General features: G+C 36.9%; 1 protein-coding gene across 3 annotated transcripts in view; it reads left to right on the forward strand.

Moving 5' to 3' along the window:
• mmp16a (matrix metallopeptidase 16a (membrane-inserted)) overlaps nucleotides 1-26,991 on the forward strand; it is a 58,128-nt gene that overhangs the window by 24,232 nt on the left and 6,905 nt on the right. For all 3 annotated transcript variants that reach the window (XM_088401764.1, XM_088401765.1, XM_088401766.1), the window contains 5 exons: nucleotides 12,291-12,452; nucleotides 17,663-17,880; nucleotides 22,461-22,599; nucleotides 25,199-25,349; nucleotides 25,901-26,016. In XM_088401764.1, the coding sequence (XP_088257890.1) occupies nucleotides 12,291-12,452; nucleotides 17,663-17,880; nucleotides 22,461-22,599; nucleotides 25,199-25,349; nucleotides 25,901-26,016 (786 nt within the window). The remainder of the gene's footprint in view (nucleotides 1-12,290; nucleotides 12,453-17,662; nucleotides 17,881-22,460; nucleotides 22,600-25,198; nucleotides 25,350-25,900; nucleotides 26,017-26,991) is intronic.

A 26,991-nucleotide genomic window follows, 5' to 3' on the forward strand; every position in this document is an offset into this window, starting at 1 on the left:
CAAAAGTAGATGATCAGCCATGGTGAGAGAAAGCTAAATTAATTCGAAATCTAACAGAGAGATGTTTGCAACAATGAATTAAATCCAAAGGGGCAAGTCTTCCCTGTGGTCCGTAGAGACAACTCAAGGCGGAATCATCATTCTGGTTACTGAGTCATGAGTCAAAACAATGACACAGACTACTGAGCCATAGAGTGCGGAAGACAAATTAGATTTAAAAAAATAAGCAAGAAAGTGCCAGTGACTTGAAGAAAAGACATCAGAGGTAAAAGAGAAAAAAGGAAGGAAGGAAGGATAACAGGAAAACACCTCAGTTTCTCAAGACAAATATTAGTGATTCAACAGCCCATCAAAGAGATATGCTTGGAGAGGCTGAGAAAACTCCGCAGCATGAAGCAAAGAAAGTAGTAGAGGAAAGATGTGAGTAGTAAACACCGGAGATGAGTTGAGTGCAATGTGATTGAAGAAGCGAGGACGTTTCAGTCTAAAACAGGACTCTGGCGGCCGACTGACCTTCCAGACTTAGATAACAGGTTGTCAATGGCTACATTTCAACAATCCCAATGTGTAATTTGATGGAACTGGCTAAAATCCCTCCCTCAGGCCTCACCAAACCAGAAAACCATTTTAAGTAATCCAACTGTAATCCACTCAATGAATTAAACCCCGTATAAAAGACGCAAATGTGCAGGTTAACACACAAACATACACTCTTTCCGCAATTATTGCCAGTATCATGCTGTGCTGCATTGGGTGAAGCGGAAGCATCTGTCATTGAAGGCTGCGATTCACGGTCTTCAACTCAACATGCAGCTTCACATACAGCGAGGACACTCTCGCGACATCAGTGCAATTTTAACACAGCCCTTCTGCAGTCCACACTCACACTTTTTAAAGACATCGTGTAATGCATGCTGACTGATTACACACTTTGCTCCGGGCTTTCTTGTCGAATATGTACATGCACACTGCCTCATCTTGACTTCTCTCTTTGGTATGGGCTGCCTGTATTGCTGCATGACGTGTAGTTCATTATTACCGCAGAAATTCGAGCATCATTCCACATACAGTAATTAAGAGTTGTTAGTAATGCTTAAAAAATTGAGTATTTTGTATTATGTGTGTGCATTTCCTATTTCCTTAGCGGCACATTTAGTTCTGGGCACTAGAACATTTTTGCCTCAGTTTATGGCTCGACACATGACACATAATTATTATACTAACAGGGTTGCAAATTGAATTGAAAAAAATTGTTTAGGAATTAATATGATTGTACTGGTATGAACATGAATGAACCAGGAATTTACTAAACTGAAGCTTGGCTCTGACTGAGAACATCATATGATTGAAAATCAGGCCCAATCACAATATTTTCAGCACGTCAGAATGGTGGAAAAATATCAGGGTTAAGACAATATACTTATATTTTATTATTTACAGTTTATCTATTTTAAGGGCAAAAAAACACACAGATATTGCTAAAAAAAAAAAACATTTACATGTACCATATGCAACATTGCAACATGGAAAAATCGACTGACAAAACAGCCAGTGGGGGAATGTTAAAATGTTTTAGGCCACCTAGTTGAAACTACTGCTTCACTACCCAAGTATGATATGTGGTGGATTTTTAAGCAATTTGGAAACATAATCAGCTCCGTTAATTATTTTGCTTTTCTGCTTTTCTAAAGTGCTACAAATGTGATTCTTTTTGTTTTACTTCAACCTTAATCATCACGCATAATTGCTGAACCCTTACCCTAACCTCAACCAAAATGCAATTCAAACCTATCCTAAAAGATAGTCTTAATGTTCAAAATTGTTTTAAACTAGTGAGGTCCACCTAAATGGTCCCCACAAGTGCAAGAAGTTCTCACAAAGACGGTAAAACAGACTGATTTGGTCTCCAACATGTCGCAAAAAAACAAAGGCACATATACAAAATCACATACCAAAATCAAATTCAAACCTATAACCCTAACCCTAAAAGCAAGTCTTGAGCCTCAAGAAAGAGGTCTGAACTTGTCGGTTTCACCAAAATTGTCCCCACAACCCAGACACAATGAGTTTCTGTCCAGTATGTCATACCTAATCCCTCGCACTGTTGAGGAGAAGGACCAGGTGATGCAGTAGTTGTTGGCACCGGCGGACTGAGGATGTCATTGTAATTGTTTTGGATGATGAGGCCACCAGTGAACACTGGACAAACATGTTCTTGGTCTGGTGAGAGACAAACACATGCATGCACGTGACATAAGTAGGTACGCACATAGATCTTCTATCTTGTCCATTTCCACATGATGTTTTGGCTGATCCTGTACCCCGCAACAAAGACACATGTTAATTGATTACTCAAACGTGTGAGGGAGGTTTTTTTTTTTGCACTTTAAGATAAGAAAAGACAAAGTCTTCTTTTCCTTGAATCTACTGCAATTGTTCCTCTTCGTTCACTGTTATGTCAAATGACTGCTATACATTCACACAACTCATGGTTTCACATTAATAGTACACTGGGATGATTTATCTTGTGTAACACATTGACAGAAAATGTTAGCACACGAGAGAGTAAGAGGGGGTGTGATGAGTTTGAATCTCCACTGAGCGTAGGACAACCCTGGGGCCCAAAACACAGAGTAGTGATTATAGAACACCTACAGCTGCACTACTTTCTCAAAATAATCTGGCTTTAAAGAAGATGGGTGAAACGCTGTGATTCATCAGTAGATGGACTGCATAGCATAAAGGGGAAATAACAGTTTTATCCTGTCTTCAAGTGTAAAGCTTGGTTTAAGGTTGAAGCTTCCGTGAATTCCGCACGTCAAAAGACGTTATTTTGGCAACCACTCCCCTCCGCATGGAGTCCACGCGGAACAGATTTTCTTCAGTGTGTATCTTCCGGATTTTTTTTTTCGAACGGACAACATGGTGGACGAACTATTGCCAATTGAAGTTTGCCGGTGCTAACACCTTTATGATTCATCTGAAAATGATTTTTTTTTTTTGATTGGGAAACAGACATGGTTAAAAAAATATTTTAAAAAATATATATATAAAATATATATATAAAAAAAAGCTAGACTTTCGTTGCAGTCTTGCTTTCACCATTTCGTATTACGCAACAGGGGGTTCTTTTGTTGTATGAGGAAGTAAGAAAGAGGGAAAGGCTTCAATGCATGTTTTGCATTTTTTTTTCTGGGGATTTTATATATATATATATATATATATATATATATATATATATATATATATATATATATATATATATATTAGCACTTGTGAAAGCATATTAAAAATGTTGGTTAGTGAGAAAACAAAAAGGTATTATTTATTTATTTATATATTATTTATTTATATATATTTATTATATATTTATTTATTTTTTTGTTGTTGTTTTTTTTTTTTAAACCGCTACTACAGGGAAATTTTCTGTGTTTGTCCCTATGTGTCACAATAGTTGAGCGTGCAGTGCTCTTATTCTGACATGATCTTTGTAGCCTTTTATTTCCACGAGCCAGATGCCTTTTTCTATCTCTTGGAAAAATAATAATGGGAAGATTTGAAGGATTTTTATTTTAGAAGCTGGAATTTAGCTTAATCTTTGACTCCCCAGCATGTCCAGTGCCAAATTTGCAGGTGTTGTACAGAATGAAGACACATTAGTTTCTAAAATTCCTGAACTTCAGTAAGATATTAAATTGAGATTTCTTATGCGAGTATGACTCATTTAATTTTGAGGGGATGAAATTAACAAGTGTGAAAAAAGATTCTAAAAGTCTTTATCAAGATGTTAATTCACTGTGCATAAAATACAGCAATAAGTTACGGTAGTAGATAAACATTTTATTGTTTTTTTTTTATAGTGTGTGAAATTATCCTTGTATGTTATACAGTCTTATCCAATTATTGATGCCACTTTGAAGGAGAGCACAAGCTTTAGCTTTGCATTCATACACTTGGATGGAAAATAATGTGTCACGAAAGGAAGCAAAGACGTTACCACGTGTTTCTGCCCACCAGGCTGCCACTAGAAATAGACAGCCACCTACTGACAGCAGTATCAACTTCCACATGGGTGGTGGGGCTCGCTTCCGCCCACACATGTGCGCACACACGTACCCACACGAATAGTGCACTTTAGGTGGCGTCCCCTCCCACCAGTCCTATGATTTTACCCATAATTCTTAACGAACAAATACTTTATGCTATGTTGGCGGTTGGCAGCATGATGAAATTATCTTTCTAAGGAGATTGTATCTTGACAATACATTACTGACCGGTGAAAATGGATCATACTGGTTCTTCCTGGTCATAGTTTTTGCATCTTTGGTTTTACTATTAACACTACTAATATCAACAATTAATGCCCAGGCACATTATTCAATTAGGTGGCTCTATCATGATTTTTTTTTTTTTTAATGTATTGCTGCAATTAAAGGGGGCTGCAATTATTGAGTGTTTTTGGTGTTTGGATATCCCCCAGAACATTTGACTCAAATACAGTATCATGTCGTCTTCTCCTTTTTTGCTTTTCCCTTCATGGGTCGCCACAGTGAATCAAATGCCTCCATCTTAGCCTGTCTACTGCATCCTCTTCTCTCCTACTAACTACTACCATGTTTAGTCTTCTTCTCAGCCTCCTGGCTGACAATTTTATAACTCACCATCCTTTTACCTAAATATTCACTTTCAAATTTCCACCGACACCCTGATGGCAGTCATTCTTAACCCAGATGGCGACCAATCTGATTGGAAGTGATAGGTTTGATTCGCTTATTTGATTTTGGCAAATGTTTTGCCTTTCCTGATATTTACCTGGGCTTACGACTGGCATTTTTATTTTTCCCTGGGTGGAAAAATGTATACAAGCACAAAAGGCCAAATAATACATTTCCACATAATTATACATGACCTTTGATCATTTTTGATGATTAACCTTTTTTTATCTTAAATTTTGAACTTTGCTTAGCAGCACACTACTTTGGTTGATTGGAACATACATTTTGGTCGAAAAGATAATTTACTTGCTGACACAGCGCATTTGTGTCAGTATGGTTTGTTAAAAAGTGATCATTAGGAATAGTAACTGTATCAGTTTGTCAGCATCCAAGTGTGCAGAGTCACTCATGTCTATCACACCAGCCTATGTAGATCACTCCAGCGCCTTTTAGCTAGCGGTGGTGCTATTTATGCTCGATGCTATACATGAAGCCCGAGCCGCCAGTTAACACTGATAGCAGGTGCCAAATGTCAATGTCAGTGTAATTAAGTCGTTTGTTGTCACCTTGAATTGGTGATTCAATGTGATTTTCAGAACGACATTGTGTTGTTTGTATCAGGAGTTGGAGCAACGAGTGCTGTAGAAAGACTAATCAAGCTGTAACGTGGCAACACGCCGCTGGGAACAACTTCAAAACACAATTGTACCAAAGCTTTCATTCTCATATATTATTTAGCACTTAACTGAAGTTTACTTTGAAGTTGGCTTCTCAGCATGTTTCAGGCGTGTTTTATGTCAGGCACAACTTTAACAATTGTTGATGCGATTGCATTGAAATATTTTTTGACATGTACTGCTACTAGGTGTATTTCCAGGGAGAGAAAAAAAAAATCTCAAATATTTTTTTAAACAGTTATGCAAATTACTTGGACTCATTTCAGCTCTACAACTAACAATGATTTTAATTGTTGATTAATCTTTTGAGTATTTTGTCGAATAATAGATGAATTAGATACATTATCATTTTCATCCCTCACAGAAAAAAATATTTTATTTATTTATTTTTTGTTGATGATGCCAAATTTTTTTTAATGAGTTGTCAAAAAAGTAATATTCTAAACATACTAATATACTACAAAGTAAAAGCACATATTTGCAAGTGTTTTCTTTTGATTGAACACAATGATAATTAGTGCTTTAATAGAGGACTTAAGGAATCTGAGTATATTTCAAGTCGAGAGACTCGAAATTCTGAGCAATTGAACAGTTGAATCGTAGGTCTCCAAACAATTGGATTACCAAAAAAAAAAAAAAAATCTTAATTTAGTAAAAGATGAGTTGTCAACCTCTATTTCAATTTTTTGTTAAACAAGCATCAAAAAAATATTATCAATATGTCTTTAGTAGTTTATTTACACCAGCAACCGAATTGAAAATAATGTGCATAGCATCTGTCTTTTCAGTCCATTTCTCTAGGGGTAGCTGAGTTTTCACGAGCATTATTATGGTCTAGGGTTTGGGAGGACACCTATTTTGTGTGTATTTGTGAAAGCCCACGTACAAACACCCTTGCTTGGGAATGTATTATTAATGATAAATGATCACAATAAAAAAGTACACCAATCCCCTGTCTTGCTCACAGGTGCTGCACTGAGATAAACATGACAAGAATAAAGGATGTCCTTTCCTTGGCAGCATTAATTATGTTCTCCGCTGGTTTATTTACCTCAAGTCCACAGGAGCTGCTGCTATTCCAATCCCTGGCAATATTCCAGACTCGGGATTTCACTCTGTTGCATTTTTTTTTAAATAGATAATTACTCCACAGAACACATGGTATTGTGTGTTGCCGTGGTGGAGTTAAGTTTTAAAAAGCTCAGAAACTTGTGCATTTTCCATTCTGTGATATCACCCCCCCTTCCATAATGTTGTTTGATAATACATGGTGTGTTATTACTCCAACATCGAAGCAAAAGTGCGGAAATGACTTGTATCTGCATGATGAAAGAGCACCCTAAAAAAAGCAGACACCTCAGATAGTCACTAATGTTTTTTTTTTGTACAGCTATAGAAAATCAACTTTTGGTAAGCAATACATTTTTCTCACTTTGACACAACAAGCTTATAAGCAAAACTCAGCAGTCCTCCTCAAAAGCTGCTTCACATTCGTATCTCTAGCTTCTTTAAGATTATTCTGATAACTGATAACTGGCTCAAGGAAGCCAGTTTACTTTTTTTTTTTCTAAGTCCTCTTTGACTGAGGATATCTACTGATAACTTCCTATCTCTTCTGCAATCTTGGGATTCTGCCATTGCCAGGAAGTGTGTTTAGAAAAGGGTTAGGGGGCTCTTTTAGAGTAATTCAAGTACCTTAGTTAAAAAAAAAAAAAAAAATCTCTAATAAGCTTATTAGTATACACAAAAAAAAATGTCAAGCCAATCACAGCAACAATTGTTACTGCTCTGCACGACAGTAAAACACGGCAGAAATTTAGAGAGATTGCCAATTTCAAAATAATCCTGAGTTTACCAAATAACACATGGACATGCATGCCTCGGTGCGCTTTTACTTTGAAGTTGTCCCGAGCAGCATGTCGCGGGATAACACCTTGACGATTTTTTCTAGTGCCAATTGTTGCTCCCGTCTCCTGTTACAAACAACACAAAGTTGTTTTTTAAAAAATGTCCTAATATCTGCCAGCATTGTATAGATTCACTATCAGGAGAAAACACTTTCGAAAATGTTTTCGGCTTTGTGTTTATTTTTGTGGCACAGGTTTCCTAGATTAGTTCTTGGAGCAAATTGTCAAGGGTAAAACCTCTTATTGAAGGAAAGTAACAAGGCAAAGCAAGAAATCTTACAACTTTGGATTTTTCTTTTCCATAAAGTCCTTTGTGGTTTTTTTTTTTTTTTACATTGGAACAATACAGTATACTCACTTTTTATTATGTACCTCAAAAGGCAATCTTACTGTATATATAATTGGTAAGATCTTGTTAGATGGTTATAGCCCTCATCATAAGACAATGGATTATTGGTGGTTAGTTAGCCGAGGATTACAGGCTAACTAAACCACTGCACTTGAACAGACCCCATCGTCAGGGGCCCCAGAACTGATTTGTGGGCCTGTGAGTGTTTATCTTGTGCGTGTTTATGTCAGGAGCTTGTATTCCCACGTCACTTGTGGCCCCAGCCAGCAGATGGGCCGTTGCAGCAGTGGCATGTATTATAGGGAGCTTGTAAATTATTGAGAAAGTGCAAGCAGAGGACTCTGGTTTCTAATCACAACTCCTGTTGACATTACTGCAACCACTGTGAGAGAAGACAGAAAGCTTGGCCTGGTCATCAATATAACCGTTAAATCCATTTTGTCTTGCCTCAGTTTTTTTTTTTTTTTTTTTAGTTCAAAATCTTCTTTTTGGTAAAACCATGATATATCTTTGTTTTATATATCTTATTTGTTAGATACTCCACTGAGATCTGGCATTATTTTACTTTTTTATTTTACATTTTGCTGTGACTGCATATGATGAAAGGGTAATCTCACGAATATGGTGAGAAGTCAGAGCTACTATCCAACTGAGAGCGAACATTTTTGAATGTTGGCGAAGGTAGCAAAAATGCTTGTTTACATTTGTTTTTACAATAATATTTTACTAAATTAATTGATTACTTTTTTTGGTAATTGTTTAATCATTCAAAGACCTTATATTTTCAGTGTCTCGAGTGGAAATAGTCTCAGATTTCTGTAGTCCTTTAGTCTGCAAAAGCAGACTGGTTACCATTGTGATGAATTAAAATAACTTCAAACTAGAGGTGCAACGATTAATCGATAACAAATCAATATTCAAATTCATCGATAGTGATAGAAAAAATAAAATAGTTAAATTCAATCTCCCAACTGTAAATATCACATTTCTTCAGTTTTCTCTGAAATTGGACTGATTAATATTGTGCTGACTCAAAATAAGGCATTCACAAACATCTTTTACTTTGGAAAACAATGATCAACATTTTTGCCAATTTTCTGACCTTACAGATTAAATGAGCAAAATAATTCAAATTATTTGTACTTTGTCAATTGGAATGTCATTTTTTAAAGTAGATTTGTAAATTGAAACTTTTCTTTTTCAATCCAGTTTATTGATTAATCGACAAAAACAGTCAACTGATTATTTGATTGCATGATTATTTCATAATTAGTTTTTACGAATCGAAAGCCATGATTCACACCAACCCCTTAAAATGTTCATAATTGTCTATGAATAGCTTGAACTATATTATGTAATCCCTTAAACGAAGGATCAAAATCACTTTACTATCATTTCAGGCTCATTTGATATGACCCTTCAAAATAAACAGCTTTCATATGCTTGAGCGTTTTAATAGCCACTCAGCTTTTTGTGAATGGCAAACCTTGAATAGTTAGGGTTCACTTAACACATTTTTCTATTAATCTTTTTTATTCCCTGAAAGTGTTTTTCATTTCACCTTATTTCACCCTTTTTTTTTTTTTTTTTTTTACCTTGAACACTTTTTTTGTCCATCTCACACCTGTCTTGTATCCTTACCATTAAAGAGGTCGTAACCAAGTTGACTTGGCTTTGTTTATGGACCCCACAGCCAGCGGGACATCCCTGTCTTGAACAGCATCACTTATGTTAGCAACTGAAATAAAGTGACACTACTAACCTCAGATGCCCTCAGGATGCTTAAGAGTTGAGGGTCCAGAATGAAGGATTCGAAAAATCCCACTTACAGTTCATCTTGCAGTTATCGAAGGAGGAATACACAGTAATGCAAACTGACTAAATAAGTTGCTTACAGGTATTTTGTCTTCCGGTACATTGTTTAATCAAAAATGCATTTTTAAATTCATCAGTAATGATTTTTGATTGTTAATTATTTAGATTGCTATTTTAAATAAAAAAAAAAAATAATAAAAAAAAATATATATATATATATATATATATATATATATATATATATATATATATATATACTATATATATATATATATATATATATATATATATATATATATATATATATATATATATATATATATATACATATACAAATGCTCAGAATTACAGCCGACTTTTGAATATAGGGTTTTAAATTACAAAACAGGTTTTTAGTCGATTCATCAATAATCAAAACAAGCAACAGATTAATCAATTAATAAAATAATCATTAGTGATAGCCCTCGTTTTTTTTCTATGAAACTGCAAGTGGACGGATCTTTACAGTTTTATCTTTTTCTGTTGCCTGGAAATTTGTCTTATTTGTCTTATTATTTTTCAATTCAATAATAATTTTATTCAATATAATGATTACAATTCATATCAATTGTCAAGCCACACCCTGAAAAATTATAAGAAATCACTTATAAAGTTACTTTGGTTGCTGTAGTAATTAGAGGCGTGAAATTGATTGAATAATCTAAAACTAATTGTTACCAAATTGTTCAACTACTATCTTAATCAAGTTACTCGTTCGAGCCATTGTTTAACTCAGACACAAATACACAATACTTATACACAAATACTATGATTTGAACATTTGACTGTCAGTTGTCAGTCTTGAAAACAGACACATTTTTTTCATGTATAGTAAAATTTTCTGTAGTAGGGCTGTCACTCAAATATTTTCAGAATTTAATTAATTCATCATTTTTTTCCATTGATCAATTGTATAATCTGATAAAATGTTCCTTTTTTCCTAAAGTGTATTACAAAGTGATCTCCCACCCAGAGTGTTTTTACCAATTATTGGTGTTATAGTATTGTTGAGTGGTTAAAAAATACAAAACACTTTGATTACACGGAAAAGCTCTACTGTGAAGAAAAGTCACACTATTTTTTTTTAAATGAAAAACATCAACAAAAGTTGAAACTTAGATACAAGAGTATTAAAAAAAAAAATATGAAGTAAAATGAACATTTTTAACAATTATACACTTTAAACCATAGTAATTTAATGTTAAAAGTAGGGCTGCCCCTTGAGTATTTTTAGAAACAATTGTTCTATTTTCTATGCTCTATTGATTAATTGGTTCAAAAAAAACATCAGTGTATTAGAAAATCCTTTCTCTCCCAATTTGCGTTTATTTACCGATTATTGTTTGTTGACCTGTCTTTTGATTGAAAACTAAACAATTAACCAATATCATCACTCGAGGGCTTGATTGTACTCACCAACATTTTTGAAACTCATTAATTACTGGTTAGGTCACCGTTTTTCCAAACTTAAAGCAAATCCTTGCAAATAACTTATTTTGAATGAACAATAATCTGCCCACGTACATTCATGAAGAACTATAGAATTTAGAATTATTACTTTTGACAGGCTGAAATTGGAAGATTTGGAGTGTTGAATTAAACAATGTCTCTAAACTATGTCTTGATTATGAAAATAGTTGCCGATTGATTTTCTAATCAATTAATTTTGAGAGCTCTATTCAGTAGTAACTAGCAGGCCTAATAGTGACTTGAAACATCTTAACTGGATTTCTAGTGTTATGTTAAAATAAAAACATTTCACATCCTGTGAAATGGCCTTAACAATTGTTTTTGGCTGCAAAGCAGTGTGATGTTTCCTGCACAGCTGATTCTGAGCCATTTCTCTTTATCTTCTTTTCTCTTCTCTGCCTCTCTTTATTTGCTTTAAACCTAATCCCTAGACACTTGTTCAGTGTTACAAGCTTGCATAAATATTCCCTCAATTTTGCTATAAAAACTTTTAAAAGCTGTGACTCTCTTTGAATGAATGCCAAACCTTTTTAGTGACATACTATGTTTGAGGTTGCATGCAGTGTTTGGACTTTACATTAATCTTATAAAGAGCTGCTGATGTTAACATAATCACAGTCATGCTGTGACTATCTAAACAAGATTTGTCAGTGACTGTCTGCTTTGTAAATTCTTTACTGTACCTGCTAAAAGTGACCTCCATTGCCGTCTGGATAAGCGGAATAATCATTCATGAGACAGACGACCTTTAAACTACTAGTAGTATATCATGTGGAAATCATTTGACCTCCCCGGTTGCAAATTAGGACTATAAAGCACTGTTGGCTCTGGAAGTTGAGTACTGCGTTATTTAGAAAGTGCTTTACAAAACTGTCTAAATCCAAATGAATACTCACGAGTTTCTGGATAATGAAAATGATTTCATGCTCCCATCTAAGAAAAGTTTTGGTCCATGTGACGTAAATTAAAGGGGATTTAGCTGTAGTTGAGTAGGGTTGTTAAATCCAGAATGAATTGAACAGGGGGTTGGCTGTCGACCACAGAGTGTTCCCGAGTCAAAAGTTCAGACCCGCTTTGGTTAACCACAACTACACACTAATTACAACGCGTGCACGCTGGCTTCTTGTTTCGCTGTAGTGCACTATGTCAGTGTCTGTAGCTTGTTACGTCATCTCCTCAATTCGGTGTACATTGACTTTACTTCAACCAAGATCTCAATCTTTCTTTTGATTATATAATTATTGCATTGAATGTAAATCCCTAAATATATATTTTTATACTGATTTTGCTGTCCTTCTCATGTCCATCAAACCTTTAGGGAATGATTTGTTCCTGGTGGCGGTCCACGAGCTCGGCCACGCACTTGGACTGGAGCACTCCAACGACCCCACAGCGATCATGGCTCCTTTCTACCAATACATGGACACTGAAAACTTCAAACTGCCTATGGACGATCTGCTGGGCATCCAGAAGATTTATGGTGAGGCTGGTTCTTTGATAGCACTACTTTGTCCTCTCTTGAAGCTGATATAACCTTAAGATTGCTATACCAAATAGTGGCATAAAACTTATATGAACCTTCATAATCTTAATGTTTTAACAATCATACATATACTCTGAAACCTTTATGGTGGTTGCATTTTTTACATGTGCTGATATGGTAGGCCACTTTTCAGTAGTTGAACATTCCTGTATTTTTTTAAAATCAGAAACAATCCCAAACTTATGAAATCCCTGTCGCCACTCCAACACTGCAAGGAAGGTCCATGTAGAAAACAGTGGCACAAACATCGTTCCAGCAGAGCGTCACTGCAGTTATTTTTAGTTGACCTAATTTTAAAGTCGATTCACCTCATTTGGTTGACTTTTTTTCCCCAACCCTATTCTCAGTCATTTTGAAATATGTGGAATATTTTAACCAGTGCAAAGCATTTTTTTTTTGTTTAAAAAAAGTAAACTACTTAAAACAGTGTCTGCTGTCCGTGTGTGTATTTTCATCAGCAAATACAGAATATACAGTAGATTGTGTAACAAAATATGTTACTTCTGGCTCATCTGCTAGAAATTTGCATCATTAATGCCAAAACTCAGGACTGGCCATTTTGCCTCTTACTGTTGATTTGGAAAATTAAATCACAGTTGCTCAGAGTTTATATAATAACCAATCACAGCTCAGTTTGTGACCATCATATGACCTAATTCATGAAACAGGTGAGCCATTATTGGTTGTCACCTGAGCAACTGTGATGTCATTGTCAGGGGACAGAAAGTAACAAAATGGCCATCCCCTGATATAGATTTTGCTGCTTAATTCATATTTCACAAATACAATACAAATCAGATTGTTGTGTTTAAAACGTGTTATTACAAAGAGAACTTTTGCGTTGACTTTCCTTTTAAAAATAATTAAATTAGATTTGTTTATACGTACAGAAACCTTGTTATAATTTCATGTCCCTCTGGAAGTGCCTTTGTGTACCCCAGGGGTACTCGTACTCACTGCTCCTTTAGATGACACATTACTGTTTTTGCGATCTTGTCCTCAGATTTTCATTTGAGTTATGGCACAACTTGGTGGGAAGTAAGAGTTGTCCCTTATAGCTGCTGAGACTGTAAACCAGTTACACTCCACCGCGATGACAGCGGGCTGTCACACGAATGGCTGCACACATTCTTTTGTTCACACACACACACACACACACACACACACACACACACACAAGAACCTGCCATCTGTTTACATGACTAGGGTACGTACCTTTGGGAGTGACAGACCTGGGCAAGGGATCAAATCTGTCCTCATCCCTCTTGTGTTTTACTCCTCTCCCTCCACCTCTCTCTTGTACTGAGTTGAAGGGCAGGACAAGTGGCAGCAGTTCCTCTCACGGAAATCCGTCTCCGTTCCCCCAGAAATTGGCCTCTTTCCCTTTTTTCCACGTGGTAGCACTCAATGTTGAGTCTAAATAAGGTCAACCGGGGGACCTTCAGAGTTTAGATCAATGGGAAGTCAAGACTGTGTGGAAAATTGGTCAAACAAAAGTAGTGAGGCATGGTGACTTAGGAAAAGACGAATGGGTGGGTATGGAAAAGGGAAAAATGGTCAGAAATTGTGCCAACGTGCCTTTTGTAAAATTACATTGCGTTTCCTGGAATCACATTTGCCTTTGACTAGCTGGCAAACAGTCCAGGTTGTTGCTGAATATTTATTCTCGTAACGCATTTAGAATTCTAAATAACTGTCACCTCAAATAGGAGCGGAATAACCTCGACAGTTTGCTGTTTTCTTTTGAGCTCAATCCTTATTGGAACATATTATATCTTAGTACAGGTACATGCTAGGGAGTTTTCATTAAACTGATTTTTACCAGCTAAGGGGGACATGAGAATGATTGTAATTACATAATATTGTTCATTGCGCTTCACTTTGCGGCTTCAGTGGTTTACGTTTTTTTTTTTTTTGCAGCAAATGTACCCAATGTGTATGTTTGTATATACCGGTGTGTGTGTGTGTGTGTGTGTGTGTGTGTGTGTGTATATATATATATATATATATATATATATATATATATATATATATGTATTAAGCAGCTACTTCATCTGTATTTTTTGTCTGCCATATATATATATATATATATAATCAAGCATAAAAATAAAAACTCAGTATTCATCTCTTGTTGAACTTGCAATGCACTGCATTGTGTTGAACTTTAAAAGTCTGGAGTGACTTGAATTAATAAACCATACCATGCTGACTTCATGAAAGCCATAAAAACAAAATGGCATTCTATCATTAAGACACTTGTGGCCAGTCTTGCTTTGCGATTGGCACTCCGCCTGATGTAAATGCACTCTTCTCTGCATGACCGCGTTCAGCACTGAAAAATGCACCGAAGCATGTTAAGGTCACTTCACTCCTGCTTGCAAATGTTCCTACAATTACCATTAACTTACACTTTTCTCTTGTAAGACGTGGTATTCACAGACTTTCGGGTTTGAAGGTGATCGCTGTTTCACAATTGCTTCCTAGTTAAATTTAAGGCATAATGAGATTTGGCAAGGGGTGCACAGTCACACAACCATTGCAGCTCAGCACATGGAGATGTGGCGACAACTGTGCAAATGCTTGCAACACAAAGGGGTACGGGCATTGAGTCTCAGATGGCAAGCTTTTGATCCTGCAAGGATATGTCACGTCATCCAGTGGCAGTCTGGCCTCCGTATAAATGAAGGACATTTTAACATCCGGGCATGTAAGGACCTATCAAGCTGATGTTATAAAGCAGCTAACATATCTAGAAGAATTCTACAGTACATTTTAAGACCAAGTATAATTAAAGGGCTAAATACACCAACCTGACATCAGGTAAATTTGATGACACCTAATCCTCTGATATCAACCCATCGTTCTGGAGATGACAATTACGCTGACTGTAACCTACATGCAGCGACGCTTTCTACGCAATCATGAGAAGTAATACTCCTCCATACCATCTGTGGTGGTAATCACCATTCCTCAGTTAGAGCGAGCCTTCCGGAAAGGGGTATAAAATCATAAAAAATGCATACGGCTCGCTTTTTCGCTCACGATGAACTCCCACGCAAAGCAAAACCTCATGCCCATGACAATGTCTTGTGCAATGCTGACATAAATCCTACCAGTTGCGTCGCCATATCTTCTCATAGTGTAGCTCTCATCACTTTGTCATTGTGTTGCAGGAGAGACCGAAATTGTATACCACTGCCATAAGGTTTTGTCGACAATGTCATTTTCTCACTCTTCCATCCAGATATTGTACATAAAAATACGGAGGGCGACTGTGCAAAATGAGCAAAATTGTAAATGCTTTTCCTTGCTTACTGTTTATCAATGTTTGTCATTTCTTGTACTCGCCCCTTGCACTGATTCGCTTGCTAACAGCGATCAAATGTCTTGATGGTCCGACACCGATTGAACATGATGAACCTGCCGAAAACGCCCTCCCAACACTCTGCCAAAAACTCTAATATTATAAGTGTTTTCTAAATCAATCAGACATTGTATCATTGAATACTGATGTCTAGACTCTTACTGATATTCATTGTCAGATTTGTGTGTCCAGGCCTTAAGCACTTTTTTCACAGACAAGTTTGAGTTTACATTTTATGGCCACAGACGTGGCATTCATTTCACCCTACTGCCTACCAAGTGGGAAGTAGAAAAAACATGGTTGAAAAATATCACCGCTTTCCTTAACCTCTCAATGACAGTTTTTATGTTATAACAAACATAAATACTGTAATTGGCATTGAAATTGTTTTAGAGTCACGTCTGATTGAATTTGCAAAATGAGTTTTTCAGGCTCTTTTCACACTAAAAAAGTTTTCTGTTTATTTTTTTATGACTGCCATGAGTAACTTATACTCATTTGTTACTCTCGCTATAACTTTGTTTTATCTCGATCACAAGCAAATACACTACAAACGTTGACAATTAGCATTTGGTGCTAAAACTAAGCTTGGACTGATTCAAGGAATAAAACAAAGTTGATTTAACCTCAGTTGCCTTCGAGTTTACATAAGTCGTTCACTGCCATTGACAGCCGTAGACGTCAAAGTTCCATTTTTAATGGGCTGGTTCATTCACTGCCATTCCGAGATTTATAACTAAAGAATCCATAATAACTGGGCTGGCAGTGAATGTTAACTATTAATCATCATACCAGTGGAAAATTGTTTTTTTTCTGCTTTTGGGTTTTTTGTGATCCGACTATAGAGTGAACAAAAATGTTATATTGTAATTGAGCTTAATGCAGATTTGAGGTTGTCATGGCACAGTGATGTTGCCAGTTTATGCCTTTGAGTGTCCATCTGACTCTGAGTCCTTCCCGCACAATGCTTACATAACTGCAGAGCGCTTTGCCTAGTCTAATCTGGGATGTATTTCACAGGATTTAATTCAGTCAGTGAAAGCAATCTCGCTCATGTAAAACCAGACGATCGGTTATGTGGACTGGAAGATGTCTGCACGCCTCTTAATCCTCTGGTTGGCCTGTCATTCAATTAGTTTGATGTATAGTCTGTCTTCCATCTGTTCCCTTTAGATTGCCTCCTTCCTTTAAACAATTGCTCTTTCAGTTCCTTAATCAGCTTTTCAATCACTCATTCTAATAATCATTTGAATCATTAGATCTGTTTTACATTCACTTTAAAGGTTTACGGTCACGGTTTATAGGCAATTACTTCTAGTTACTTGTTATGACTGTGGATTGAAGGAATATTTCTTGTCATATTTGCATCTTTCATATAAATAATACAGTATATCCCTACATCCTTTGAACCCAGTCAACGTCATATCCTCTTTTTTACAGTCACAGGGAATGTTATCTCTGCGCGATCATGCGTTCAATTATTTATACTTGCAACCCACTCATGGTCCTCCTTTCTACCTCGCTCTTTGTACTCTCCGGATTTATGTTCTTCAGTCTGCTCTCATGTTGTTCATGAATATTAAGTGATGGCAAGACTAAAGGCAAATTTTGAGAGAACTGTGTCCTCTGTATATATGCTACTGCTTCGTTACGGTTTTCTAGCATCTTTTATAAGGTTGAAAACGCAATGGCAATTCCATTTATGTCTCTAATTTTTCTGCCGAAATTTCTAGCCGAATGTTAAATACATGTTCTGATGATTTGACTTTCTTCTTTCTTCTAGGGCCTCCTGACAAACTCCCACAGCCCACCAAGCCTTTGCCAACGGTGCCCCCTGCTCGCTCCCACCCTCCGTCAGATCCCCGCAAACCAGACCGGCAGACCAGACCTCCAAGGCTGCCTCCTGGTGACAGACCATCCCATCCCAATTTTAAACCTAACATCTGTGATGGAAGTTTCAACACCTTGGCAATACTAAGGAGAGAGATGTTTGTCTTTAAGGTAAGCAAGATACTGTCATGTCAAGCAAAATATGTTTTTTGGCCATTAGTTTGAACCGCATATCAGTTTCTTTGCCTCAGACCAGGATTTTTATGCTACTGTAGCAAAGCATAGGCATTGAATATTAATTCATTTATTTTTTTAAAACAAAAATACAATTGCTGGAGGACTCCTTTCAATCCTACAGTGGAGTGTAAATTAAAGCACCCGGTCGGGCTAACTCACTTTTCCAACTGTGTGTCCACAAACAAATGATATAATTGCTGCAATGGCTTGATTACAAATCATCACTTGAACAATATTGCTTTCCAGTTGCAGTTAAATCTTCAATGGATAAAGGGCATAGCCTTAACATTCTTTAGACACGTTTCTCAGCAACACATGACAATTGTATGGCAATTCTATTTTATTTGGCATATTTAAGGTCTTATCTAACTGCAGGAAATTAAAATTCAGCACTTTGCTTTGATCAGGATTGTGATTAGACTACAAGATTAAAAAATCCAAAATGTCATATCAGACTACAACTATAAATATATACTAAAAATTAAATATTCTGTTTTTAAATACATAAGACAAAGCAGCATAATGTGCAATTTTTTTCAAAAGCATAGTGAAATCTGTTATTGTTTATTTGCATTTATGTAGCTAATCCATACCTTGATCATTTTGATCATTCACTAGAAAATGTGTATTGTTTAATATTAAAGCCAATCAGATGAAGAAATTGTTAAGGTTACCCTGGACCAGTTGACCAAGCTCTTGACAATGGACACAAATATTGATTAGAACCACGGCGCATGATACAACAGCTGTACTTTCGCTCACAAAGCAGTGTGTCTTTTACAACAGCACAAGAAAACCACACGTGTTCCTTTAAGCATCTTGTTGAAACATATGAGCACAAGCCTGAAGTACCAAGCAGCAAGGAACACAGAAAAAGCTCAGGACAACACACAAGGCAGTCCTGTGTTCTCTGCACAGAGGATAAAGAGTGCCACTCATGCTTTATGCGTGACTGTTTTTGGGGTGGTTGGTTATAAATAGTATTAATTAGTTAAATAAGTGTCTTGTGAAGTTATAGCGAAGAGAAGACTTTGTTTCCCCATCTCCTTTCTCTCCCATTGCGTTTTTATGGCCAAATATAATATATCCGGTTTTGAACCGACAGTATATTATGGATGTAACTGCATAAAAAAGGCAATGCAATTGATGGCTTACAGTATGTGTAGGCAGTCTGAAATGATCATCTTCATACAGTAATTGTGTCTGCCAAGTGTCAGTACTTTCTCACCTTTTAATACTCTGAGGGCAGCTTCTTGCTTGGATTGTGACGAGAATCATGGGACCAGTGCATAGCTCAGGTGGTTGTGATAGGAAACAGGAAGAGAACAACTGTGTAAACACTATCATATAATGCAGCAAATGAAAATTGGTTACCCAAAAATAATGCCCCCCCCACACACACACGCACACACACACACACACACACACTCCCTCCATTAGATACATTCTATTGTGTTGGTTGGAGCACAGATTCTGTCATTTTAAGTATTTTCTTAGCATTTACTTCTTACGGATTTGATACTGGTGCCCACTGCTCGCTATTGTTGACCATCAGGAGGAAAGGTGCTGCTTTCATTTGTCGAAGGCCAAATATTTAGAAAATAACCTTAAAATAAAATATCAACCACACTGTCTGTCAGAGATTCGCTCAAATGCAGGGTGTTGTTAAATTTAGTTTTGCAAAGAGCTTTGCTATGGCTCGGTACATTAGAGTCTGTTGCTATTGTTAGCTGTGACTGCTGTTGCAACTGGGTGCTTTGCATTTACGTGAAAGGCTAAACTTGAGGTCCTTCAATGGTAAGCAAGCTCCCTGTATATAACTGTATCTTTGTCCGGTAACTCTCACATGTGTCATCCATTTTCATGTCTTCTTCTTCCCTCCCATCCGCAAAGAAACTTATCAGGTTATGTAGAAAACAATGACAGCCGATGAGTTTCCATTTCATGGTGTGACAGAAAGTCCCCGAGATCTCAAACATAGGAAGCCTACTGTCGAAAAATGAATCAAATAATCATTCAGAAAGCATAGTTAGAATTTAAAAATGAGTTTAATGCCGTTATAACAAAAATACTTCAACTATGACTGTAATTAATTGATCATACTGAATCTGTTATTTTGATACTCCTTTCCTTTGGAGACCCAGCCTAATAATTTATGTCGACTGGGCGTTTGGGTGTGAAGCAATTAACTTTGTTGTCTTGCTGAGACAAAATAGACACAACTGTGGACACAAGTGAATCGGCTCAGTCTCAGAAGTGTATGAGTCCAAAAGTTGGATTTGTCACTTTACCCTATGAAATGGTCGTTGATTTCATCACCTATATTGTGGTCAGGTTTCACAAAATGCAGCATATTTTATTGTTAGTATAAAAAAAAAAATCTGCTATTTTCCATGAATCGTGTTTAGTGGCTGTTGCAAATTCACTTAAATGTAATACAAGGTGTAAGTAATTTCCCCCAAGGACGATCAAACTTTGTGAGAAGATACATAATCGTGCAGGGATTTAATGGAATAAGCCGGTATGCTGAATAAAATTTTAAAATGGTAATAAATGTTTAGATATTAATTCCTCCCTCAAGTTGCAATCTGGCTATATTGCAATATTGATGCTGACAACAAGCCTGTTTTATAAACTACTTAAACTACAAAGCGATGTAAGGCGCCATGCTTATTATGTAGGCTGTTTTACAGTTGACCATTTTTCCGCTTGGCTGGCAGAAGGTCATATGAGGTTCACAGATAATGGCGTACAGCCAAACGGGTCAGTGTCGTCAGTTAATGACGAACTACAACTAGAAATTGTCCAAGCTAGCACTCTCTGCATTGAAACTGTTACATGAACCTTTTTCTCCACAAAGCACACAAGAAACTTTGTACTATACTGTGAATATTATACATATGCCTCAATAATAGTGCTAGTGCTTCTTTTAAAACTGAAATATTTTGCATTTACATGTAGCAACTTGTTTGCTTCTTCTGCATGCTTTAACGAGAATTTTGCGACTGAAAACCGAAAATAATCAATGTAATTTGCTGATTTTTTTTTATCCTACAATTACAAAATGGCTGATGGAATAGTTTATGAGCTTTTTTCCCTAGCGGCAGTATGGGAAGTTAGGGTGGGGAAAAGCACTTTTTGCCTTTTATTAAGTCAAGCGGATTCAGAAAGGTCAGATTTCAGAGTTAAGTCTGTTTTCAATTACTTTTTTTTTGCTTCCTGTATGAAAGAAAATGTGGAGCGGTTGCCATCACTGGACGTTGTCGGTTTAAAGTGAATGTTACAAAAGATCAGAGAAGGTTAGGGAGAGAGAACAAGGTTAAAAGCAAAGAAAGGGAAGAAGTGTCCAGGAGAGTGCACAGTCTCAGGGAAACAATTGGATTAGCGAGGGAAAAAGAGTAGCAGAAACACTTTGTTTAATCAGTTATTGATGTAGCCTTCATTGCATCTGTGTGGGCGGGTGTGTGTTTGTGTGCGCGCAATTGAATCCTGCTCCACATCAGCTAAAAATCTCTTTTTGTCCTGAATGTATAATGTGTTCAGAAGATGTAATGGGCCTTTTTTGCCAAAGGGTGGGACTTCTTGAGCTGGTCCAAATGGCTTTCACAGCTGGGTCTCCCCTGGCTCACATTTTGGAATCAAATTTCATCCCTCATCAAAAAGACACACCTTCTATTCCAATAGGGAATCTGAGATGCTGAGATTCCTAACACTCCCACTATTGACATGCACGAGACTTAGATGCACCACTCCACCTCATATGTCTTTCAACTTCTGCCCGCATCGCAACAATGTGTTATCCAGGAAATGCCAGAATTCATGGATGGTGGATCTAAAATGGAATTTGATGTAACAAGTGAACCAATTTAGCCTAAAATATACAAATTTGCATTTTGTAAATTATTTTCAGCAACGGGAAGCTGTCATAAAACATCATTTTCTTCCACTATTTTTTGGTGAGGCCCGACTGGATTTTGGATTGATTTTGTTTTTTGGCTGATGGCAATTTTTGGCCGAAAACAGTACTGATCACCAATGCATTTCATTAAGTGTCAATTTTAGGCACATTTTAATTATTTATTAGCCAGCCGATACATATTCCCCACGAAGAGCAGGATCAAAACGAAATATATTGTTTAAAGTCCATAGAAGGCCAATTTTTATGTGAGGTCATAGCAAGTAATATGTTAAGTTGATGCTTATAAATGTCCACTAAGTACCAAGACACAATAGGGAGGAACAAAAATACAAGCTCTTGGGGAGCTAAATGTTCTCACATGTCAAATTATTGAGCCAATATTTGATCTCAGCACATTTCAATTTTATCTCATAAGATTTGGCAGGGCCATCTACTTCAAACAAAGGAAGAATACAGAACCGTAACGAAACATCTAATTTGATATATGTATAAATGAATTGGAAATTAAGTTTCACACAAATAAAATTAAAGCAAAATAACATAAGCTTCTTGGCTGATAAAAACAAATAATTAATGTCATGTTTGTGTCTTTTAGGACCACTGGTTTTGGCGGGTAAGAGATAATGCGGTAATGCCTGGATACCCCATGCTCATCAGTGTTTTCTGGAGGGGTCTGCCACCTAAAATTGATGCCGTTTATGAGAACAGTGAAGGCAAATTTGTTTTCTTCAAAGGTAAGTTTGTTTTTCTACCACCACTAGTTTTCATCTCCACTTTGTGTTGTATAATTTGAATTTTGATACAACCACAAATATCCTGAGATTACTTTTTTGAAAAGGTTTTATTTTAGGAACTTCATGACTGCCCGTATTTGTGTGTCTCTTGCAAAACAACAAGAACACTTCTGTCCTTGTTTTGTATACATCTTTGCTTTTTGTTATCGCTGAGGGAACTCCCTTGATCTTATTTCTCTGTAACTCCAAAAAGATTAAAGTAATGTTTTGCTCACTTGGTTATAAAATCCAACGTAATCCTCAAGCCTTGACTTTTAATAACATTGATACTGATCTTAGTGCTGGAGGTATTAATGTTTGTCTTTAAATCTTAAACTTGAGCTCAAATTAATACTGTATATTCTTGAAAATGACTGTCACAACAGTTAGAGTGTACCCGTATTTTATTTTTTTTCTGTTTCTTTTTTGTCTTCATCAATATGTATGAGACTGAAGCTTTGGTAGATAATAAAAGCACCCTGGCAAGCAAACTACATATCTTCACTCAAACCCATTTCTATTTTCAAAACCCAACAATTCCTGGAAACACATGCTACTTGGGCAGTGTGCACAAAAAGCTTGTGTGCCTTGTCTCCACCCTGCCATCTTCCTAGACTGGCTAACAACAGGATTGCGGCATTTATACCAGTGCATGGTCTCTATTTACTTGATATACACAACTGATTTCCCAGGGGTACTTTTTTAGGCTCTCCACATTCAGAGGAAAAGATTGTTTGGAAAGCATTGTGATTTTTCATGTTGACGAAATAGTGAAAACAGCCCTTTTTTGTAAAGTATCTTTGGTTGGTATCTGGTTGGTTAAAATTTAAATACCTCAAACCGAGCCACTATAGATTTTCTATAGTGACAGGTTAGATTCTCAGATAATACAAACCTAGTGCTTATTGGGAAGTTTGTCCTTTTATTTTGGGAAGCTCCTTGTGCTAATTTTTGTCAAGATAGCATGCGATCGGTTCCAGTGAAGCTTCAAGGTGGATATTTTTAGTCAACCTCTTTTAAAGTCGACATACTCAACTTGGTCAACTTTCCCCCCCCAAGCCTTAATACACATTTTCTATTAAAAAAAAAATGGAAAAAGAGATTTCTCAGTCTGAGAATAAACCAATCCATTGGCTATGTCTATCCTTCAACTGCCGATACGTTATAATGGTATTGAATGGGTCTTTTTGTGAACAAAACAATTCCTGGGCATTCCATTTAAAAATGCAATTTCATATGTATTCCTTGTTGGTGTAAAGTATTTGATTTAATCCCAGGGTGTGGTGTCTTTTTTATGCGTCAGGGTTAGAGGAAGTATACCATGAATTGAGTGGGTCTTTGTCAGGAAAAAAGGTTAAATGAATTTCCTCTCCCAAAAAGAGGTCACTGGTCTGCGTGTGTGTGGCAAATACCACTCAATCATTTACTATTTAGGGATGATAATCATTGTAAGGAATGTTTTGCAATTAGTGCAGCATACTACAATTTTTTTTTAATTAATCACATATTATTCTATAAGATTGTAGATTTCCCATGTTTTATATTTATACATATACACTGATAATCTTTGTTGTGAATGTTATTATCCAAAATTATGTATCAATGCCTTTGGATTTTTTTGTTTTTTAATGACTAAGCTGCAGCTATAAAGACACCAAATATTTAGTAGGTTTTCTTAATTCCGTCGCCTACCGTTATCAATCTGGCTGTTCTTGTAGTTTTCCCTGAGGCACTGCAACCACCCCCACTTCCTCCTGTTCAACCCACCACCTCCAAGAGTGACTAAGAAAAGCACTTCCTAAGGTCGCACTGTTGAAAGTGTGCGGTTTCATCTAATTACTCCCCAGGAAAGAGAGTTCCCTACGGAGTGAAAACTTGGAGAATAGAGTCACAGGAGGCAGAATAGAAAACTCAATAGAAAAGAAGAGTCCATATGTGTGTAACAAACCTTTTGTAATATTCAAGTATAAATGCATGGACACACATTCGACTGGCTGAAGGTTTTCTTTGCAATTCCCTTATAGAATAACAGATTTCTAAAATGTTCTTTTCTTTTCAATATGGGACCATCATTAAGCATTTACTCCTGATCGCAGATGGGAACATTTTTAGAACAACATTTTGGATTTACATATGGAGCGAATTTATGGTTATTTCTATCATTATTTTGTTTTATGATAATGTTTGTCAGCAACATATATGTGTACACTTGGCAAATTATTTCTTTTCCCACAATTGTTTATCATTGACAGCAATCCTGATTCCAACTCTTAACACATCTGAGCCGCTTATTTTTATCTCTTCTTCTTGCCGTTGAAATTCCCATAGTGTCTCAAAGCAAGGGCAGGAAGAACTTGTCACTTTGTGTGTCCTATTTTAAAAAAAAGGAAACGTCGAATACACAAGGCAACAGGTTTACTGCTTGATATTTACGCCAAAGCTTGTGCTCGCCGTCCTTGTAAATTTGCCCTTCTTGTGTATTGCACCCGGAGGGTAACCAACGCTCTCACTTGTCCTTCCTTCTCTCAACATGTTTTTTTCTTTTTTTTTTCTTGTGCAGGAAAGCAATTCTGGGTGTTTAAGGACACAGTGTTGCAAGCAGGATACCCTAAGGACATCACCCAATATGGCCACGGCATGCCGGCTCAGAGCATCGAGACGGCCGTGTGGTGGGAAGATGTGGCTAAGACCTACTTCTTTAAAGGGGACAGGTAAGAAAGGATAGAGAACATGTTTGAATTTGCAGATATCTCCATAATTGATTAGTACAATAAATTGGAGGGATTCAAGCTGTTAGCAGAAATATCATCTATTGTCAGGTGCAAAAAAGTAAACTCTAAATGTGTTAGGTCAAAAATGACCAATGTTGAGTCAAAAAGAAACTTGAAACAAATGATTTTAATCATTTTATGAAGTGGGGTCAAAAAGAATGACACGCAGTGTGACGTCACGGTGTCCTATGCGCATGCTGGACAGTTTTGAGCCATTTGGGGTTCACATATAGGTCACATTTATTTGGAAATGTGTCTGACCACCCACAAAAAAAATCCGATTTCACCAAACTTTTGGAATTGAGCATTAAGCCCTCAGTGTGAACTGAGCCTTTGTGAGCAGCATTAGCTGGCGTTTGCATGCCGGATGTTGCTCACCGTTTGCTGCTCAGAGAGTTTGTGTAACTGAAACATCCAAAAATTAGAGGGAACATTGATAGCAACTCACCTAGCTGCTGTGGTTATTTTTTGAATCTTTTGCTAAATTTCAGGTACTGGCGCTACAACGAGGAAATGAGAACCATGGACCCTGGCTACCCAAAACCCATCACCGTGTGGAGAGGTGTGCCTGAATCACCACAGGGGGCCTTTGTCGATAAAGCCAATGGTATGATTTGTGCTTTCTGTTAGCTCTAATCTGGCAACAGCTGTATTGTTCATATGCCAGCTTGTATCGATTTCAGATGGTCACTGGTTGACTCCGCAGGAGGTAAATTAAAATAGCATTGATTAGAAATTCGCCCTTTTTATTTCCAAAATTATTTTACTTCATTTTTGCATTTTATCATAGTGGGTGGCATGCATCCCCACATATTACAACTTTAATCTTTGCAATGCATGCAAGACAAATGTTGATATATCACTAATCCAATATAAAAAATAGGTCATCCTACTCTAGAATATTATTTCCAAATTAATCTGTAAACCATTGGTTTATCTGGACCACCTTGTTCATCTGGAGCAGGAGTATTATGGATCTTCCAGTTTTAGCCTTACTGCCTGAATTAAGTGTCAGGAGGTGGTGTGCATAACTTTCTAAGCGTTCGCATGTCGGGCCGCTCGATTGTTTGCAGACAAGAAAATCTTTCCTCGCCGAGCTTATGCTGCCATGTGGCCTTGGGCCTGGATTTGGCAGCACCTCGGTCGGAAAAAAAGGGCAGGTGGGGCCGATTGCTCACGCCATCTGTCCTGTGGGTCGGCAGCCAGATTCATAGCCCAATATTTCTGCCGTTGAGGCCAGGAGCGTGAGCGTGAAGGGTGGGTGGCGTGGCTGATTGCTACCCGCATTCATCACATGGGCGTTGACTTTTGAAGCGGATACAGGCCGGTGTAGAGTCACGTGCATATGAGATCGACCCAGATAAAGTGGCATAATTGAGTATTTGTCCTCACATGTGTCTCTATGTATATATGTGAGTGTGAGAGCAGGTTTCATATCATGGTGCCCTGAAGCCATGTAGTCCTGGAATTCACCCACAATAGCGCCTCCTGTCTCACCTCTCAGCCCACTCACTTTTAATATTCATGTTACATTTCTGTGTCTTTAGAGCATCTGAAACAGCACGTGAGTTGCGGGAATATG

This window comes from Hippichthys cyanospilos, chromosome 19 (genome assembly GCF_059441005.1).
Source record: "Hippichthys cyanospilos isolate Australia breed blue-spotted pipefish chromosome 19, RoL_Hcya_1.0, whole genome shotgun sequence".
NCBI classification, from domain to species: Eukaryota; Metazoa; Chordata; class Actinopteri; order Syngnathiformes; family Syngnathidae; genus Hippichthys; species Hippichthys cyanospilos.